This window comes from Pongo pygmaeus, chromosome 10 (assembly GCF_028885625.2).
Source record: "Pongo pygmaeus isolate AG05252 chromosome 10, NHGRI_mPonPyg2-v2.0_pri, whole genome shotgun sequence".
Taxonomy (NCBI): Eukaryota; Metazoa; Chordata; class Mammalia; order Primates; family Hominidae; genus Pongo; species Pongo pygmaeus.
The window spans coordinates 66706424-66729058 of record NC_072383.2 but is presented as its reverse complement, the minus strand read 5'-3'; the positions used below and the strand labels follow the sequence as shown (position 1 = coordinate 66729058).

Sequence of the window (22635 nt, the reverse complement as noted above, 5' to 3'; positions counted from 1 at the left end):
CTGGCTAATTTTTCTATTTTTAGTTAAGACAGGGTTGCACCATGTTGCCCAGGTTGGTCTTGAACTCCTGGCCTCAAGTGATCCACCCACTTCAGCCTCCCAAAATGCTGGGATTACAGGGGTGAGCCATCACCCCCCAGCCAAGGGTTTTTTGTTTGTTTGCTGTTTGACAACTGAGAATAGAACTATTATTTCTCTGCTGTCTTGTAGTGGTCTTTCAGCGCTGTTAAGAGTCTACCTAGCGTAGTGACTCACACCTGTAATCCCAGCACTTTGGGAGGCCGAGGCGAGTGGATCATCTGAGGTCAGGAGTTCGAGACCAGCCTGGCTAACATGGCAAAACCCCATCTCTACTGAAAATACAAAAATTTGCCAGGCATGGTGGCTCATGTCTGCAATCTCAGCACTTTGGGAGGCCAAGGCAGGCGGATCATGAGGTCAGGAGTTCAAGACTAGCATGGTGAAACCCTGTCTCTACTAAAAATACAAAAAATTAGCCATGCATGGTGGCATGCACCTGTAATTCCAGCTACCAGGAGGCTGAGGCAGGAGAATCATTTGACCTTGGGAGGCAGAGTTTGCAGTGAGCCGAGATAGTGCCACTGCACTCCAACATGGAGTGAGAGACTGTCTCAAAACAAACAAACAACAACAACAAAAAACGGCCGGGCGCAGTGGCTCACACCTGTAATCCCAGCACTTTGGGAGGCCGAGGCGGGTGGGTCACCTGAGGTCAGGAGTTCGAGACCAGCCTGGCCAACATGGTGAAACCCCGTCTCTACTAAAAATACAAAAATTAGCCAGGTGTGGTGGTGGACCCCTGTAATCCTAGCTACTCTAGAGGCTGAGGCAGGAGAATCACTTGAACCTGGGGGGCGGAGGTTGCAGTGAGCCGAGATCGCGCCACTTCACTCTAGTCTGGGCGACAGTGAAACTCCATCTCAAAAAAAAAAAAAAAAGAGTCTACAGTTAGTGGACACCTTTAGTCTTCCAACAAGATACTTCCACCTCCCACCTTGTGGTTAAAAAATGCTTAACTTTGGGCTGGGTGCGGTAGCTCATGCCTGTAATCCCAACACTTTGGGAGGCAGAGGTGGGCGGATCACGAGGTCAGGAGTTCAAGACCAGCCTGGCCAATATAGTGAAACCCTGCCTCTATTAAAAATACAAAAATTAGCTGGGCATGGTGGCAGGCGCCTGAATTTCCAGCTACTCGGGAGGCTGAGGCAGGAGAATCGCTTGAACCCAGGAGGCAGAGGTTGCAGTGAGCCGAGATCATGCCACTACACTCCAGCCTGGGCGACAGAACGAGACTTCGTCCCAAAAAAAAAAACAAACAAAAAGCTTAACTTTGAAGAGATTTGGTCTTCTCAAATGCCTCCTATAAAAAGAAACAAATGTGAGAAAAGGTAGAAAAGGCCTTTTTTGTAGGGAGCAATTTTTTCTAAAAAGGTTTTTCAGCCAAGACCCTCTCTCTTAAAAAAAGGATTGTTACAATTCTGACACCATATCAACTTTTAAGACTACTGTTTTCTTAGAATGTTTCTTTTTTGCCATTTATTGCACAAACAATAATTTGGAGGAGACTTCGAAAAATCATAATCAGGCCAGGCACAGTGGCTCAATGCCTGTAATCCCAGCACTTTGGGAGGCTGAGGCAGGTGGACCACATGAGGTCAGGATTTCGAGACCAGTCTGGCCAACATGGTGAAACCCCATCTCCACTAAAAATGAAAAAATTAGCTGAAATACCACAGCTACTTGGGAGGCTAAAGCAGAAGAATCACTTGAACCCAGGAGGTGGAGGTTGCAGTGAGCCAAGATCACGCCATTGCACTCCACCCTGGGCAACAGGGCGAGACTCCGTCTCAAAAAAACAAAGAAACAAAAAATCACAATCAGTAAGATTAATGTTTAATGAACAAAATAAGAGACAAGTCTCCCTCTGTCTCCTAAGCAGAGTGTAGTGGCGCAATCATAGCTCATTGTAACATCGGACTCCTGGGCTCAAGTGATACTCCCACCTCAGTCTCCCAAGTAGCTAGGACTATGGGTGCATGCCACCAAAATTTTTTGGATACAGGGTGTCATTATTTTGCCCAGGCTGATCTCAAACTCCTGGCCTCAAGTGATCCTGCCTCCTTGTCCTCCCAAAGTGTTGAGATTACGGGCGTGAGTCACAGAGCCTGGCCCAGGATGTTATTTTAAAATTGTCTTTTTGTCTTCTAAATCAACAATAACTTCATAGTTGCTTTCAATGCCAATCAACATCCTTTACTACTGTATACACAATGTATTTATTTGACATTTGAAAGGAGATACAAAAGGATGTTACGACCTGCTATGGTATGGCAAGAAGATACAAAGGAACATATTGGTATGAACAGAATACCTCAGAGTTTAGTGTATAAAAAAGGCTTAATTCACCAGATGCAGTGGCTCGCACCTGTAATCTCAGCATTTTGAGAGGTCAAGGTCAAGACAGGAGGATTGCTTGAGCCCAGGAGTTCAAGGCCAGCCTGGGCAACATAGCGAGACTCTGCCTCTAAAAAAATATATATACACATATAACACATATATATGTATTATATATATTATATATATGTGTGTAATATATGTATATTATATATATTATATATATGTATTAGCCAGGCATGGTGGCAACAGGCCTGGGTTCCCAGCTACTCAGGAGGCTGCAGTGAGTCATGTTTGTGCCACTGTACTCCAGCCTGGGTGACAGAATGAGACCCTGTCTCAGCAACAAACAAACAAAAAACTTCAAGGTGGGAGTAGGGGTTAATTCAAGGCTACCTAAGCTGGATTTGGGGTGATTATGGTCGAGTGGATGCAAACAGAATATTAAACTTGCATTCATTAAAAGTGCTTACTACCTGCCAGACCCCATACTAGGCTCTATATATTTATTGTCTCTAAGGTCACTAGGCAAGTAAGTACCAGATCTGTGACTTTGAACTTCCCACTACAATAAGCTTATGAACTTTAAGCAAAAATGGTTTGAAAAGTGAAGAGCAAGCACCCATTTCATAGTGTTCTAAAAGTCTAAAATAATCCAGTACAACATCAGAGATAAAATCCAAAAATCAAGTTTTTCCCCCAATATTTAAATCAGGGAAGCAACATGATATCTGTAAACTATAACTGAACCAAAAATAGGACCAAACGTAGTGAAATCCATTTAGGGAGGTATTACTGTGATCTTGAAGGAAGGCCTACTTAATACAGGACAGTGGGCTGGGGAGGTATGAACCAAAAATAGACACATGCAAAAGCGCTAAAATTTAACCCTGAGAAATAAATGAAATTCACCTAGAACACAAATGGAATAAATTTAAAAGGTGAAATTTTGGGCTTGGCGTGGTGGCTTACACCTGTAATCTCAGCACTTTGGGAAGCTAAGACGGGCAGACCACTTGACCCCAGGAGTTTGAGACCAGCCTGGGCAACATGGTGAAACTGTCTCTACAAAAAACACAAAAATTAGGCCGGGCGCAGTGGCTCACGCCTGTAATCCCAGTACTTTGGGAGGCTGAGGTGGGCGGATCATGAGGTCAGGAGTTCGAGACCAGTCTGGCCAACATGCTGAAACCCCATCTCTACTAAAAATACAAAAAAAATTAGCCAGGTGTGGTGGCGAGCACCTATAATTCCAGCTACTCAGGAGGCTGAGGCAGAATTGCTTGAACCTGGGAGGTGGAGGTTGCAATGAGCCAAGATTGCACCACTGCACTCCAGTCTGGGTGAAAGAGCAAGACTCCGTCTCAGGGCAGGGGCAGCAGGGAGGGGGGGGAAAGTTAGCTGGACCTGGTGGCTTGCATCTGTGGTCCCCAGCTACTTGGGAGGCTGAGGTGGGAGGACTGCTTGAGCCCAGGAGGTTGAGGCTGTAGTGAGTCATGTTTCCAGCACTGCATTCCAGCCTGGGTGACAGAGCAAGACCGCATCTCAAAACAAAACAAACAAAAGGTAAAATTTTAGAATTAGGAAAGATGCTATTTTTATAAATTGGCTTTAAGCTGTTGGCTGGACATCTAAGTTGTAGCTTTCTGAAGGCAGTAGAGATGTGGGATTGTAGGACTGAAACAGATGAAAATGCCTATCGAATTTTTTTAAAAAGTCTTTAAAGGAGAGCTTTAAAGGAAAGCAATACGAATTCAAGTATGTTTCAGTACCACTCCTCTCTCTAAAGACAATCAACTATGGTTTTCATTCAAAATACTATTCCTCTAGCGTTAAATATTTGAGTACAGCAATCATTTCAGATGCATTATGAATAAGTTACTGAACACGCCTCCCATCTGCTTCCTTTACGGTTTTATTTTGCCTTTCGTTTGTTAGCTCATTTTATAATTTGTTACTTCTGAACACCTTCCATGTGCTGGTGCTTTCACATTATCTATCTCAAAGTATTATTTGTAAATGTCAAAAAGTCCCTATTACATATAACTGAAAGCTGGCTACATGGTAGACAATATGATCACAAACTTTTAAACAATTTTTTAAGCTGAAGAAATACTTTATAAGTATCAAAATGTAATTCAGCATCCAACCATAAAGCACAACTACAAACTTTTCACAATGCCATTAACAACTTGTGGTTACCATCATAAGCCTATAGACCTACACACTAATTATCTTTAAAACCCTTGTTAGGCTGGGCATGGTGGCTCACGCCTGTAATCCCAGCACTTTGGGGGGCCAAGGCGGGCAGATCACTTGAGGTCAGGAGTTTGAGACCAGCCAGGCCAACATAGTGAAACTTCATCTCTGCTAGAAATACAAAAATTAGCGGGGCGTGGTGATGGGGTCCTGTAACCCCAGCTACTCGGGAGGCTGAAGCAGAACCACTTGAACGCAGCCAGGAGGCGGAGGTTGCAGTGAGCCAAGATTGCACCACTGTACTCCAGCCTGAGCCACAGAGCAAGACTCTGTCTCAAAAAATAAATAAAATAAAACCCTTATTAAGGATTTAAGAAATCTTAATTATATAATGCCAAAAGCTAGTCCCTGTCTGGCTTAGGGGCCCACAAGCTCCTGCTTTAAAGCCAGTTTTTTTCTGATGTACTTACATTTGTGCATCACAATCAAGAGGTTCCCAGCTTGGTGGAACTTTCAAAGATAAGGCAGAAAACTAAACAGGCAATTACAATCTTACTTTTCATGCTGACAAGAGGCACGGTGGCTAGCCCAAACTCCCCTCCCTGTCCCAGCTACCTCCCTTATGAACCATTCACGGTCACTTAGGCCAGGCTGCCACGTGACCTAAGTGAAGACAGGGAGAACACAGCATTTCTTACTCTTACTAACTTGCAACATCATTCTCTCAAGTTGCTCTCATTGGAGGCTCCCAACTGCTTCAAGCTGCCCAGTGGTATTTGTATTTCTAAAGTGGGCAGGCATGGCCATTCCAGAAAAAGAAACATATTCAGACTTGTGCCTTTTGTTACCCAAATATATGATATTCAAATAATTTCTATTTTAACAACTCATAAAAATTTAAGATCAAATAATTGCATTCTTGAAACAATTCTTAATCATTTATTTTCAACACGTGTACTATAAAGAACCTAAGAAATTAGACAATTTTAATAACCCATAAACATGCTGAATCCATTTGCAGATTTAAATTTTGTATAAATAGCTGTCATTGCCTACATATATCAAGTGTACTTTGTTTATAATCACATTTATGCTACCGACACTCCTCAGAAAAAAAGATTCTGCTTGGTTCTACCTTCAGTATTATGAACTCCAAATAATGCTTTGAGGACCTCCAAAGGAAAAAAACAGATTCTACTAGATTCTAGCTGAAGTATTATCAACTCCAAATTGAAGTATTATCAACTTCAAATAATGCTTCGAGGACCTCCAAAAAAAAAATCTGCTTGGTTGTGGCTGAAGTATTATCAACTCCAAATAACGCTTTGAGGACCTCCACAGGTAAACTACTAATCCCTTTGGCCATTTATTGAGAGAGAGAGAGAGAGTTTTGAAGCAACAATGTACCATTAGTAAAGTTGCTGTGCAAAATTACCCCTGAGTCCTACTCTAAGCTTACAGTTCAGTTGATTTGATTGTCCTCACCTAAGTATATACAATTCACATATGGGAGAAAAACACTAAATCAAGATGGTTATTTTCACTATTTTGCTTAAGATTCATATTTAAATATAAATCAAGAAGTTAATCCACAGTTTGAGAGATACTTATATTAGAAATTCTAAATGTTAAACTGATACATAATTGTAAATATGGTGTGTGTACTGTTTCACATACAATGGGTATCGATCAAATCAGTGTAATCAGCACATCCATCAGCTCAAACATTTATCATTTATTTGTAGCAAGAACATTCAATACATTAACTATAGTCACCCTACTCTCTCTCTCTCTCTCAATAAATGGCCAAAGGGATTAGTACTTTTACCTTTGGAGGTCCTCAAAGCATTATTTGGAGTTCATAATACTTCAGCTAGAACTTATTCCTCCGAATTTAACTTTGTACCCATTAAAAGTGGTTTTGTGTGCAATTAACAGACAGATGTTCTACCCATACACTGTTTTCCAAAATTATTGTGTGGCTTTTTAAAAAAAAAACAAACCACACAACAAATTGTAAAAGGCACTGAGATAACACCTGCTTCTAGATCATTGCTAGGCTCAAAAAATAAAGCTTGTTCTACCAGGAATGACAAGTTAGAACTTAGTATTTGCCAAAGCAGAAATTATATAGTGTCAGTCATTTCAGGCAAACGTTATTCGGCTCTCATCTCCAACTATCTGTCAGAACAATTAAAAGAGATCAAAACAGTCCAGCCTAACTAGGCTTCATTATATAAGGCCATTTTGTTCTAAGATGCTAATAAACCAAAATAAGAAATCTTAAAATATTATTTGAGCTATTTTCATACAAACTGTTGGTTCCTTATATCCTCCCTTCTATAATAAAGGGCATATTTTACTGCAAAGAAAATTTTACTTTATATATATCACTAGCCATAAATTTTTGAATGTCATTAATTACATGTTGTCTAGTACCATTAACCAAATAGCGTTAACTATTTTATATCCACATTTCACTTCTGTATTTACAAACATATCTACCAGTAAAGAGTTAACAATGAGATGCGATCAAACATCCATATTAGCTGATGTTTTGTAGACAGCAATGTAGATGATTTTGTAATCACCTTTCATCGGAGTGACCTTATATAAAAAATAAGTCAATAATTTAGAGGTTCTAAGTCTCCAAAGGAGATTTTCAAATGTAAATATAGAAATGGTTATAGATAATGAGATTTTTAGGAAACCTCTGCCATGTCTGCATCCTGTTTTAACTGTTATATCATCTTTTCTTCCAGCTGCTTTCCTTTGCCTGCAAGAGGGGTCAAGATGAGTTTTGCCTGACTTCTTTGATGTCCTGAACTTTCTGTAGTCCTTTTTCTTCAATTTGTTCATTATAAATTTAGCTTGGCATTTGTTTGATCTTTTCAACTGTCTTCACTGCATCAGTAGTTTTATTCCATAGTTCTTGCAGATATTTGACAGGCTTGTTTCTATATTTTTCAAATTCAAATCCACTGTAAGCTCATTATTAGCAGTTGCTTTTCAGAATGCTTTAGTTCACCTAATCTTGTGAGAATTGCACTTCTTTTAAAGTTTTTGTGACATTTATGTTTACACAGTCTGAACACCTTGCAATAGCTGCAGATGAACATCATGATGTGGTCAGGGCAGATGGGCCCCAAAGAAACTAACACTTCTCAGTGCTGAGCTCGGATAGGCCTCCACTGACCAAACACAGAGCTTGAGAGGAAGTCAAGAGGTATCTTGGAATTCCACATGCTGACCCTGTCATTCTTGAAGGAAAATGATGCATAATTTCTGAATAATTCAGAAAGAACTTACAATCTTTCCAGTTAGTTTTTAAATAACAATTCTGTTTATCAAATTTCTGAATTAACTTTTCTGAATTCATGGGTTTCTAAAACTGGCCTTAAGCAAAAGTCTGAAACCTAGGCTGGGAACCATGTAACCTAGGCCAAGAAGGTACTTTAAAGTGTCTTAGAGTTGTTTTTCAGCTTAGAGGGAAACAACAGATTCCATTAAATCCCAAAAAGGATTTTTTTGTGTGTGAAAAAGCGCCTGATGTACTAGGTTAGACTCAGGAGGCTTTAACAAGTTTTGTCTTACGTGTAAATGGTGGCTATTTTCACAGATAACATCATTACTCCCATCCCTTACTATGGTTTATACAAAAGAGGCTGGAGAATAAGTACATTTTTACAGCTGGGTGTGGTGACTCACGCCTGTAATCCTACTTAGCACTTTGCGAGGCCGAGACAGGAGGATGTCTTGAGCCCAGGAGTTCGAGACCAGCCTGGGCAACATAGGGAGACCCTGTCTCTATTGTTACATCAAGAAAATCTAAAAAACATTTTCACTTACATAGCACCAAATATAAGAGCTTTTTTTTTTTTTTTTTTTTTTACCTAGAAAGAGTATTTTGGAGAGAGAAACTAAGGATCAGAAGGTTTAAGAGTATCAAAAATCTGCGGTACCTCACATCTGTAATCCCAGCACTTTGGGAGGCTGAGGTGAGTAGATCACTTGAGTTTAGGAGTTCAAGATCAGCCTGGCTAACATGGTAAAACCCTGTCTTTACTAAAAATACAAAAAAATCAGCTGGTATGGTGGCACATGCCCGTAATCCCAGTTACTTGGAAGGCTGAGGCAGGAGAATAGCTTGAACCCAGAAGACAGAAGTTGCAGTGAGCCGAGATCACTCCACTGCACTCTAGCATCCGTGACAGAGCAAGATTCTGTCTCAAAAAAAAAAAGAATATCTAAAATTTAAATACTAATTCTTGGCTAGACATGGTGGCTCACATCTGTAATCCCAGCACTTTGGGAGGCTGAGGCGGGTGACCTCACTTGAGGTCAGGAGTTCGTGACCAGCCTGGCCAACATGGTAAAACCCTCTCTCTACTAAAAATACAAAAATTAGCTGGGCATGGTGGTGCATGCCTGTAATCCCAGCTGCTCCAGATGCTGAGCCAGGAGAATGGCTTGAACCCGGGAAGCGGAGACTGCTAGATCATGACACTGCACTCCAGCCTGGGGGACAGAGACTCATCTCCAAACAACCAAACAAACAAACAAACAACAACAAAAAAAAACCAAAAAACTAAATCTTTCACACATTTTCTCTTTACATCAAAGGTACTAAATGACATTTAGGCCGGACGCGGTGGCTCACACTTGTAATCCCAGCACTTTGGGAGGCCGAGGTGGGCGAATCACGAGGTCAGGAGATGGAGACCATCCTGGCTAACACGGTGAAACCCCATCTCTACTAAAAGTACAAAAAATTAGCCAGGTGTGGTGGCAGGCGACTGTAGTCCAAGCTACTTGGGAAGCTGAGGCAGGAGAATGGTGTGAACCCGGGAGGCGGAGCTTGCAGTGAGCCGAGATCACGCCACTGCACTCCAGCCTGGGTGACAGAGTGAGATTCCGTCTCAAAAAAAATAATAAGTTACATTTAAATGTCATATACATATTTAAAAAAAAAACAACAGGTACTTCTCATTTAAGACAGAGTAGAAATTATTTAAAATTAGGGGTAGGGGTAAAGGATAAGCTACATATTCATTTCAAATTATAGTAAGTATTCACTGTTCCGCTACCAAAGTAGGTCAATTATACTAAAGAGAAGAAATCTATGTGACTTGAGGCATTTTCTCACTTTGATATATGTGAATAAATTTCAGGTTGTCTAAATTCTTAGGGTTATATAGTTAGAAATATATAATTCTCTTATAGACAGGTCAACTAGGGGAAATAAGTTAGCACAATCATTTGAATTGGTTGTCTACATACTGGGCAGGGCTTATTCCTTTTCTTTAGCTTCTTTGCACAAGTAAAGCAGGCCATAAGATGTCCTGTTTTGCCATGGACAATGCAACCATTTTTAGGTCGACCTTGACAAATCACACAAGGTTCAATGGCATTAAGGGGCAAACTGGATTCCATACTCTCTTCTTTGTCTTGGGTTTCTTCCCTTTCAAACTCTTTCACATCTTCTTGGCTGCTATAAATAATGCTACTAGAAGTTGATGGCTGAGAATAGTCCTCACTTTCTTGTGATTGTGAAGCTTGTGTAATTTTATCATCATTTTCCTCAACACATGACTCTTTGGAATCATTCACTATAGTTTTTTTACAATCAGGAACATCAAAGCCCTCTTCAGCTTGTGTTGAGTTTTCCAGTTTGGCTTTCTCAGAGATTTCCCCTTTATCTTTCCCTTTATCTTCAGGAAGCCAATTCTCACGAAGGGCCCAACATCTGTTGCAATGTGATGGAAGGGGGGGATTCATTTCATTGCATGAAGTGCATTTCCAATAGTCCTTCAATGAAATAAGACACAGAGTCAGTTTCTGTAACCCTTTAACTGCTCAGTCACAGGAATGCTAGCAACTTTGCTATGTCTAAGGTAAAATATATCATAGAGCTCAATATTCAGTGTTTCATGTTTTATATAAAATAGTCACCGTGAACAGCATGAGGACTATAGTTAGTTATATACTGGTATACTGGAAATTTACTAAAAGAGTAGATTTTAGGTATTTTAACCATACACACAAGAAAGGTTAACTATTCAAGATAATAGATTACATTAATTTGCTTGACTGTAGTGATATTTCGCTTTTTACATTGTGTCAAAACATCATTTATATGTCTCAATTATACACAAAACAGATTTTTAAAAAGTCAATATGTAACAGTCTCTCCTAAAGTAGAGTAAGTACACCCATTTTTTTCACCCATACCATCCTGAAAAATTCTAAACTAAAAATATATTAACTGTGATGTGATATTAATCATGTACCTATAAAGTTATCTGTTTCAGGATACAAATGCAGTTGTTTCCTTTAGTTGAAGCAAGTCTATGGGATCTTTTACTCTGTCATGCAGCCTATATCCACTTCCTTAAAGGCTCGACCCTAGACGCTATTCCAAGAGTCCATCCAATCAATCTGGATGAAACCTGCCTCCTCGAGAAAGACTTCCTAATCCACCAGTGACTAGAACTACCTTAGAAGTGCTCTAAAACCATGGCTTAACTGAGTATTCCCTAACTCCATCCACAAGAGAAATGCTAAAACATTTTTCACAACAAGCATTGCTGCTAAAACCTATCATCCTTGGTCACTAACCATAATATATGCCCTTTACTTGTCTATCCTTTCCTGTGTTCTCATCTCTGTAACTGCTCAATGCTTCTTCCTTTTCCCAACGTTTTATCCCGCAAACGTTTCCACCATGCAATTTGGATAACAAACTCTCCCACATCCCCAGCCTTTTTACATAACCTATCTTCTTGCCTTAGCTGAAGCATGGTTCTTGCCTGAGGACATTTAACAAGTGAAAACTCGTAAGTTAAGAGGTCTTTCCGTAACCATTTTGAGACTGCCTCACAAATGACGTAAGACAGGAGCAATAAAGACAGACTATTCATTCTTCTTTTTTCAAGTTATAGAAGGGCGTTTTTCACAGCTCATAAAACCAAAGAAAAAGGTCTTGCAATATGGGAATAAAAGTGCATCAAAAAGTCCAATAAATTCCAAGATCAATATCTAAAATAATTTGTGAGTCTTAAAATAGATTTAAAAAATTAAAAGTATCTAAAATATTTTACTCACTTGACATCAAATGATTCAACTAGTTATTTATTTTCTAATACAGTAAAAATTTTGGAAACTTTTGAATTTTCATCCTTTTTTGCATTTGAATAATTAGTAACTGTTTATAACTCAGAAAAAAATGGAATTTATTTCCTATTCAAATATAATAAAGGCAATATTAAGAATAAAAACTAAAGCACAATAGTTTTAAAAAAACCTATAATACCTCAGGAACTCAGTGAAGTATGCATGAGATGTAAACATTTAAGTCTTAATTTCTTTAATGGCAAATCCTACCACATTCTATAATACAAATCAATAATAAAAATGTTTACATTTGGCTGGGCGTGATGGCTCACACCTGTAATCCTTGCACTTTGGGAGACTGAGGCAGGTGGATCACTTGAGCCCAGGAGTTCAAGACCATCCTGGGCAACATGGTGACATTTCTACAAAAAATATAAAAATTAGCTGGGTGTGATGGCATGCACCTGTTGTTCCAGCTACTCAGGAGGCTGAGGTGGGAGGATCACTTGAGCCTGGGAGGTGGGCGCTGCAGTGAGCCATGATCACGTCACTGCACTCCAGCCTGGATGACAGGGCAGGACCCCATCTCAATTGGAAAAAAAAAAAAGAGTTTACATTTGACAAGGTTGGCAAAATGTTGGTAATAGTTAAAGGTGGGTGATGAGTATACTGGAGATACACTGAAATTTTCCAAAATAACATCAAAAAGTACAAATTCAGCTGGGCAGTGACTCATGCCTGTAATCCCAGCACTTTGGGAGACGAAGGTAGGCAGATCACTTGAGGTCAGGAGTTCATGACCAGCCTGGCCAACATGGTGAAACCCCATCTCTACTAAAAATAAAAAAATTAGTGGGGTATAGTGGTACATGCCTGTAATCCCAGCTACTCGGGAGACTGAGGCACGAGAATCACTTGAACTTGGGAGGTGGAGGCTGCAGTGCACTGAGATTGCACCACTGCACTCCAGGCTGGGAGAAGGGTAAGACTCTGTTTTTAAAAAAAAAAAAAAAAAAAAAAAAAAGTTCAAATTCCAGCACCTACAAATAAAAATTATAGCTACAGGTCTCATCACAACAAATAAAAGAAAAATGCTTTAAATTATTCAGACTTTACAAAAACATTTTAACTTTATAAAAATCAGCTCATTTCAGAAAGGAGGCTAGACATATTTTCCTAATCTTGACCTTAATGAAATTTTTTTTATTTCTTAAAAAAGTAAATATATACTTACAGCTAGGGAAATTTCAGGATCTTCTTCAAATGAATCTGTATCACTCTCCCCTGCCTGATACACAGTAACTCGATATACCTAATAAAACACATTCATTAGCATCAATTCATCACCCTTTTTCCTTCAATCAGAAGGCTTCCTAGTAATAAGTCCTAAACAAATATCATGTGCTACAATATATGAGAAAGTCTTAGACATATCAAATAGAGTAAGTGAGTGTAAAGGGGGAAAAAATGGAGGAGAGAGAAATCCTTACCCACAATGGTAAAAGTCAATACAAAGGATGTTTAGGATGAATAAAACAAAACATTCAGCTAAGTGGTTTTACTTTATAAATAAATAATATAGAGATATTAAATAATAGGGAAATAGCTAGAAATGTTAAAGGCAGTCACTTCTGGGAAACAGATCTCTGAGGGTACTACTTGACTTTAACTGTATGCATGTTTTACTTTTATAAAAAGTAAGTTAATATTAAAACAGTAATTGAATTCTATGTTTTTAAAAGTGAACAGACCATTATAATAAGCATGTTCATTGAGGTCTATTGACTTCTTGGCAATTAGTAGTGATAAAATAATATAAATCAGATGATAAAGAACTATGAAATCCTCAAGTCCACAAACCAATGTGTTAGTTTAAACAAATCAAGAGTAAAGATTTCAAGTGAAATCTGAATATATTATTATTTCAATCTCAAAGTCAATGAACATGGAAAATATTTAATAATTTTCCAATATAATTAGAGGCGAAAAAAAATACTACCTCATCATCTTCATCTGAGAGTTCTTGTCCTTCTTCACTAAGGCTATAATCTTCTGAGTCGAGAGATTCAACTTCAAATTCTACACTAAACTGATCTGAAACTGAATCCTGATCCAACCAATCACCTGAATGTTCACTTACACCAGCATCAAGATCCTAAAACAAGAAAAAAATATACATAACTTAATAAACATCACCTCTTGACCTCTGTAACAGTTTCCTAACTCATCCCTGTACCTCTGCTGCTGCCAGCAGGGTGTAACACTTGGGGGATGGGGCTGCTGCTCTGATCCGGGACTTCCCGAGGGAGATTGGCGGGGAGAGGACTGGGCCCGCCCCACCAGCCATCCCGGAGCCAGCTGCCACGCACATTTCCTCCTCAGATCCATCCTGCACACTGAAACTAGATTAAGGTTTCAAGGTTATTACTACATTATTTTCCCTGTTCAAAACCCCACTGCATAAAGGAAAAACGCCAAAGCCTCTTGGTATCGAAAGTACATACAGTGTGACTGTATTAACATCTTCGTCTGTCTTCAACTAGACACCCCTCCTCCCTTACTAAATATGGATAATCCCGTCAGATCTAGATTGCTTCCTCAACTAATCTTGGCATTTCAACTTCCACACTTTCCCCCTCTAACTAGAATAATTTCAGTTTCAAAATCCTATTCATCCTTCTTTGACTAAGCCTTTGTTAAACTGAAAAGGCTCTTCCACCTTTAATTATCCTTACTACTTGTATAATAATGAATTATATAGTCTCACACATAAATTATGCAAAACATAATTTTGCAGGCATGTTTCTCATCTGAATTATATATACTTTGAGCTAAAACCTGTCACTCATCTTTCTATGTCCAAATTGGTAGAATACAAGTAACAAGACACAACACTTGTAATACTTATGGGTTTTTTTTTCTTAGAAAAATGTCTCTTGAGTCATAGATACTTATGCTTTTTAATAAACTTTGAGGTTTTCTTTTAAACAGCCTTTAGACAATTTAAAAAAAATTCTGTAGCTGCTCATCTGATTCTTCGTTTCAGGACTTCAATAAATTGTATAAGAACCTAGTAAGACCTTCAGGGCAATAATATTTGCTGTCAGTGGCTAAGGGTAGGAGGATATATTAAGCAGAAGGCTACAACTGGAAAAAGTCTAGAAGTCAGGATATGACTTATTCTACACTTGCCACTAAATAGCTAATTTAACCTTAAACACATCATTTAACTTATTTTATTTATTTTGAGACGGAATATTGCTCCATCGCCCAGGCTGGAGTACAGTGGCCTGATCTCAGCTCACTGCAACCTACACCTCCCAAGTTCAAGCGATTCTCCTGCCTCAGCCTCCCAAGTAGCTGGGACTACAGGCGCATGCCACCATGCCTGGCTAATTTTTGTATTTTTAGTAGAGGCAGGGCTTCACCATGTTGGTCAGGCTGGTCTTGAACTCCTGACCTCAAGCAATTCAACCGCCTTGGCCTCCCAAACTGTTAGGATTACAGGCGTAAGCCACCATGCTCGGCCCTTTTTTTTTTTTTTTTTTTTTGAGACGAGTCTTGCTCTGTCACCCAAGATGAAATGCAGTGGCGTGATCTCAGCTCACTGCAACCTCCGCCTCCAGGGTTCAAGCTATTCTCCTGCCTCAGCCTCCCAAGTAGCTTGGGATTACAGGCGTCCACTACCACACCCGGCTAATTTTTATGTTTTTAGTAGAGACAGGGTTTCACCATGTTAGCTGGGCTGGTCTCGAACTCCTGACCTCTAGTGATCCGCCACCTCGGCCTCCCAAAATGCTGGGATTACACCTGTGAGCCACCGCGCCCAGCCCATATCATTTAACTTCTAAAGGCTGTAGCTACTTCATCTAGAAAAGGAGCTTAGATTAAATGATTTCCATATCTATATCAGCTTTAAAAACAGAAACAAAGTATATTATTTTACAGCCTCTGACGTCAAAAGACTTTTTTAGAGTAATGTTAGGAAGGAGAGTAAAAGCAACATTCATCAAGTTGCGGCTCAAATTCCTAACAAGGGCTCTACTACCAATCAGATTCGAATCACAAGTCAAGTTAGGATACAATTAACACTAACAAAGTAACCCAACAAACCAAATACTTCAACTAACTAAAGTCTTTAGTGCACTAATTTTAGAATAAGGGGGTAAGTCACAAGAAACATTAAATCTCAGAAAACATACTCTATGGTAGGGGTCTGCAAACTGTGGCCCATCACCCATCTACTTTTATAAATAAAGTTTTATTGAACACAGCCATGCCTATTTGTTGACTTGTTGTCTATGGTTGCTCCTGCATTACAAGAGCGGAGCTGAGAAGCTATGACAGAAACCATGGCCCTGCAGAGCCCAAATAATTAACTATGTGGCTCTTTACAGAAAGTCTGCCAACTCCTGTCCTAGGATACTATAAAAATACTATAAAAAATACCATGAAAAAATGCAATATTGGGAGTGGTTTTTAAAGTTTTGGCTAATGTTCACAAAAGAATGCCCCAGAAACTATTAAATTATCTCTCTCTATATATATTTTAAATATATTTAAAATATATATTTATATTTATATAAATATATATTCATATAATATATATTATACAGGTGCCCACCCATTTATATTTACATAAATATATATTTATATTTATATAAATAAATATATAACGTATAATTATATATACTATATATTACAATGTAAAATAATATATATTTTTTTTTTTGGAGACAGAGTCTTGCTCTGTCACCCAGGCTGGAGTGCAGTGGCATGATCTCGGCTCACTGCAAGCTCCGCCTCCTGGGTTCACGCCATTCTCCTGCCTCAGCCTCCCCAGTAGCTGGGACTACAGGTGCCCGCCACCACGCCCAGCTAATTTTTTGTATTTTTAGTAGAGATGGGGTTTCACCGTGTTAGCCAGGATGGTCTCAATCTCCTGACCTTTTGATCCGCCCGCCTCAGCCTCCCAAAGTGCTGGGATTACAGGCATGAGCCATTGCACCAGGCCTAAATACTATATATTTAAAAAGCATCAGGCTGGAGGTGGTGGCTCATGCCTGTAATCCCAATATTCTGGGAGCCAAAGCAGGAGAATCACATAAGCCCAGCGGTTTGAGACCAGCCTGGGCAACAGGCCGAGACCTCAACTCTGAAAAAAAAAGTAAAAAAAATTAGCCAGATGTGGTGGTGCACATCTGTAGTCCCAGCTAACTCTCAAGGCTGAGGAGGAAGGATTGCTTGAAGCCAGGAGGTTGAGGTTGCAGTAAGCCATGATCATGCGCTGCACTCCCGCCTGGGCAACAGAGTGAGAGACTGTCTCAAAAATTTAAAAAATATATATTTTTTAAGCATCAGATAGGCTTGCTCTGCAAAGATCTCAGATCTTTGTAGTAAAAAATACCTAGAATTGTTTGAATTCCAATTGTGACAATTAGTTGTAGGAACCTTAAACAAGTTATTTAAAACCCCAGTCTTAGCTAAAAATGGAATCTGAGGCTGCAAAGATGACAGAAGATCATAATATAAACTGTGTGGTGTACAGTCTAGAACACAGTCTTAGTTTCCCACAATTTATTAAACCCCAAAGAAAGAAAAGATGGGAGAGGAATGCACTTTCCTTTAGCTCCCTTCACAAACTGGTGAATGATGACACCCAATGATGACTACAACATTCTCAAATGAGGGAAATTAAAATGAAGAAGAAAAAAAAAAACTGGCCCTACCAAAAGCTTTCACAACTAGGGACTTAACCTGAAAAACGAGATTTTGTTGTTGTTGTTTGAGATGGAGTTTCGTTCTCATTGCCCAGGCTGGAGTGCAATGGCGTGATCTCAGCTCACTGCAACCTCCACCTCCCGGGTTCAAGCGATTCTCCTGTCTCAGCCTCCTGAGTAGCTAGGATTACAGGTGCCCACCACTACGCCCAGCTAATTTTTGGTATTTTTAGTAGAGATGGGGTTTCACCATGTTGGCCAGGGTGGTCCTGAACTCCTGACCTCAGGTGATCCGCCCGCCTGGGCCTCCCAAAGTGCTGGGATTACAGGCATGAGCCACCGCGCCCGGCTGAGATTTTTTAATAGATAGGATTTTTTAAGAGAATGCAGGACAGGACTAACAAAAAGAAAAAAAGAAATACCCCTCTACTCCACACGAGTTATTAAGAAATTATTTTAGGCAAATGGAAAGGAAAAGTGATCCTTGGAAGGTTTTTCGTAGCTCCAGAAACATTTCTTGTCTAGCATAAAAGCCCTGGCTCTTAAAGGCTGGCAACCTTTAAGATGCAAATGTAAGAGGGTCCACCTAACATGGCGATTCCCACCGTTGTCCTCTTGCTCTTGCCCCAACAGGTACGTAACAGCATGGCTGCCCCCACAAAACCCCACGTGTGTAAAATGTCATGGCACCCTGCATTTGTGTATTAAAGGACTGGGGTGGGAGGGCCAGTTTTCTTGAGGGCTAAATGACATGCCTGGTCAAACCAATCCTCTGAGCCCTATGCAAATAAGACACCACCCCGTCCAGCCATCACATAAAACTGGCTAGTATTGTCAGAATGTGAGGTCTCCTCTTTCAGCTTTAGAGCCCCCCTCCCTCTGTCTGTGTAAGGGGGAGCTTCTTCCTTCTGCCTTCTCCCTTTTTGCCTATTAAACACTCTGCTCCTTAAAACCACTCCACGTGTGTCTGTGTCGTTTTATCTAATTCAACTCAAAACAAAAAACCTGGTGTTCCTCTACTCCTCAAAGCCGTATTGGTAACAAGGCAGTGTCCCAGGTACAAAGCAAGAACAAGGACTCTCAGTATTATTCAGCTAGAATTCTGATATAACTTTAACAAAAACTATACATTAAATGGGGGTCCAGGCAGGTGGCTCACGTCTGTAATCCCAACACTTTGGGAGGCCAAGGCAGGCAGATCACTTGAGGTCAGGAGTTCAAGACCAGCCTGGCCAACATAGTGAAACCCCATCTCTACTAAAAATACAAAAATTAGCCGGCTGTGATGGTGGGAGCCTGTAATCCCAGCTACTCAGGAGGCTGAGACATAAGAATCGCTTGAACCTGGGAGGCGGAGGTTGCAGTGAGCCAAGATTGCACCACTGCACTCCAGCCTGGGCAATAGAGAGACTCAATCTCAATAAATAAATAAATAGAGTATAATAATTCTCTTTTTAACCAAACTTGTAGGTTGGATACTCATCAAGTTTTAATTGGATTCGATTTTATCACACATATTTCCTCTCAAGAGCCTATTTTTTCACTGGATTTATTAAATGTTTTCATTTTTGTCATTAATGATCTATCCCCCCATGAAGGCAAGAACCATAACTACCTTGACTACCACTGTATCTGCAGTGCCATCTCAACTGTATGGAATCTGGTATAAACTTAAATATCTACAAATGAAGAACCTGCTCTCAGACTGAGCAGGAGCTCATCATGCCATCTAGCGGTCTACATGAGTAACAGCTCCGTTAGGTACAGTAACTCTAGAGGGCAGGTATGCGTTCATACAATCACTGCTTTGGAAGAGAAAAATTAAAAGATAATACAGGAAGTAACAAGAATAGGTAAAAGACTAGGATTACTATCACAATTGGTTCCATTTCCTACATCTTCTAGAGAACTATACAATGATTACTAATATCCAGAATAATGGCCATGAGACACTGCCATATTACCAAAAAATGTATCCAATCCTTTGGTTTCCGTGGGCCACATGGGAAGAATTGTCTTGGGCCACACATAAAATACACTAACAATAGCTGATGAGCAGAAAAAAAATTGTAAAAAAAAAAAATCATAATATTTTAAGAAAGTTTATGAATTTGTGTTGGGCCATATTCAAAGCCATCCTGGCATATGGCCCACAGGGCATGGGTTGGACAAGCTTGATTAAAGACATACAACAAAATATTCCATTTGTCAAGCATTCTTGTTAACAAAAAAATTTTTTACCAAACTTCTTTCAGTGACATCTCTTAAGAAATGCTGCTCACTAATATTTTGGAAGTCTATATTAGTAATGAGAAAGTACTGATACTCTCCCGTCATCCATGCAATAATAAACCTGCATTTTTTTTTTTTTTTTGGAGATGGAGTCTCGCTCTGTCACCCAGGCTAGAGCACAGTGGCACGATCTCAGCTCACTGCAACCTCCACCTCCCGGGTTCGAGCGATTCTCCTGCCTCAGCCTCCCGAGTAGCTGGGACTGCAAGCATGCGCCACCACACCTGGCTAATTTTTATATTTTCAGTAAAGACAGGGTTTCATCTTGTTGGCCAGGCTGGTCTTGAACTCCTGACCTCAGGTGATCCACCCGCCTCAGCCTCCGGAAGTACTGATTACAGGCATGAGACACCGCACCCAGCCCAGTATAAACCTGTATTTTACAGCATAAGTAAATAGAACTTACCTGATGTCTAGACCTATCTGGCAAATGTTAAGTTCAGACTATGCTGACTTTTTTGCTGATAGCTGTAATAAAATATATTTTTACTCTAAATAGTTAAATTTGCCTTAAAATGCTAAAATATTTAACTGAACCAAATTTTTGGTTTTGTTCCTTTTTTAAAAACTGTAACTTTAAAATTCTCAAACAACTCTATACTCCAATTTATTTGACTGTACTATTGGTGCAGTGGTCCACAAATATTCTCTAATACATACAGTGACACTGATAATTACTAATACTACTACTAATTTTACCAATACCAGTGTTACTCCACTATTTTCCACATTTCTCACAATACCTTGGGTTGAAGGTGGAGATCAATATAGTAGTTTTATTTTAAAGTAAAATTTAGCACTGTGTTTTCCATCAATCTCGTAAGACACGTGTACACATTCTATCGGTATGCTTATCAGGACTGCCAGGACTAGACTTTGAACAGTAAGAGTCTTGCCTTACTTAAAATGAGAACATTACCGGATTCGATGGCGTCCCTGTAGATTCACTGCTACTGCTTCTTTCACAACATATCTCCCTTATTACACACAGAGCCAGGCTTTCATCAAAGGAAAGGGAAATACTATCAGATTTGTGGCGTTTTCTTTGTCGTTCACCAGATAATTCATCTGAATTTTCTTCTGGATATGTAAGGAAAAAAAATAAATTGCTGTACTGTGATTTAGAAAATTGAGCTGTTTTGAGTACCTATTTGTACAGAAACTTAGTTTCAATAAAATTAGTTCAAAAGTTAACACTGTTTTATTGAATCTGTCCAACTAAGAGTTACAGCAGAACACTGTGTGTATTTATTTATTTGTTTATTTATTTATTTATTTTCTGAGAAGGGGTCTTGCTCTGTCGCCCAGGCTGGAGTACAGAGGCGCAATTTCGGCTCACTGCAACCTCTGCCTCATGGGCTAAAGCGATCCTCCCACCTCAACCTCAGCCTCCCGAGTAGCCGGTACCATAGGAACTCACCATCACACCTCACTAATTTTTGTATTTTTATATAGACAGGGTTTCACCATGTTGCCTAGGCTGAGAATACTATTTTTTAAAAGCTTTCTATTCTTCTTTCAGAACTTTATCTCCATACATCACAATTTAATCCATCTAATAAAGTTTTTATTAACCAAAAAATCTAGGAATTTTTTTTCTGTCAAAACCAAACTTTAAAATATAAGAGCTCATCTGTTTTTTTCCGAAAAGAGCCGAAGTGTTTAATTTACTTATATAGTATTCTTAATGTTTCAATTTCTTCAGTACCCTACATTTTTTCTTTTGAGACGGAGTCACACTCGACCACCCAGGCTAGAGTGCAGTGGTACATTCTCGGAGGCTGGAGTGCAGTGGTACATTCTTGGCTCACTGCAACCTCTGCCTCCCAGGTTCAAGTGATTCTTGTGACTTCAGCTTCCAAGTAGCTGGGATTAAAGGCGCACACCACCATGCCTGGATAATTTTTGTATTTTTGGTAGAGACAGGGTTTCACCATGTTGGCCACACTGTTCTCAAACTCCTGGCCTTAAGTGATCCCCCTGCCTCAGCCTCCCAAAGTGCTGGGATTACAGGCCTAAGCCACTAAGCCCGGCTCTTCAGTACCCTATATTTTAAACAGAAATCAAAACCAGTAAAAATTTTCCATTTTATTTTAAATAATAAATTATCTCTGAATGGGTCAGAATGTTAGACAAATCTGTTAGACATAAATGAGAATCCTACCTTATACTAGACATAAAAATGAATTCCAGGTGGATTAAAGATCTAAATATAAAGAACAAAACCATTCAAGTACCTATAACAAAATATTCTTATAATGCTGGGGTGGAGAAGTATTTCATAATACTGCAAAGCCCTCAATAAAAAGACTATCAAGATTAGACCATGTCAAGGTTTACATGGCAAAATAAAATACCAAACAAAAGTTAAAAGGCAAAGGTCAAATTCGAAGATAATATCTGCAACATATATAATAAAAATTACCCATAGCATACATATTATACAAAGTCCTATCAAATCAAGATAGACTGTATTTTTTTTTAAGGAAACAGGAAAAAGCAAGTCACAGAAGAAATACATATGACTAATAAACATATGAAAAATCTTGAGTCATTTACTTGAGTAATAGAAAAAAAAACTCTTATCTCCTAGGGATCAAAGAAATGCAAAGTGAAATGATATCATTTTTCACCCATGAGAATGACAAAAATTAAAATGAGATAGTATCAAAGATTTGAGAAAGGATTATTATTTTTTTGAGATAAAGTCTCACTCTTGTCCCCCAGGCTGGAGTGTAATGGCACAATCTCGGCTCACTGCAACTCTACCTCCCAGGTTCAAGCAATTCTCCTGCCTCAGCCTCCTGAATAGCTGGGACTACAGGCGCCCACCACTGTGCCCGGCTAATTTTTTTTTTGTATTTTTAGTAGAGACAGGGTTTCACCGTGTTAGCCA

General features: G+C 39.4%; 1 protein-coding gene across 3 annotated transcripts in view; it reads right to left on the bottom strand.

Moving 5' to 3' along the window:
* Positions 1-5525: 5525 nt before the first annotated feature.
* MDM2 (MDM2 proto-oncogene) overlaps positions 5526-22635 on the bottom strand; it is a 39361-nt gene continuing 22251 nt past the window's right edge. For all 3 annotated transcript variants that reach the window (XM_054443545.2, XM_054443547.2, XM_063646494.1), the window contains 4 exons: positions 20659-20819; positions 13727-13882; positions 12962-13039; positions 5526-10422 (listed from right to left, as the gene is read on the bottom strand). In XM_054443545.2, coding sequence (XP_054299520.1) covers positions 9847-10422; positions 12962-13039; positions 13727-13882; positions 20659-20819 — 971 coding nt within the window. In that variant the 3' untranslated portion in view covers positions 5526-9846. The remainder of the gene's footprint in view (positions 10423-12961; positions 13040-13726; positions 13883-20658; positions 20820-22635) is intronic.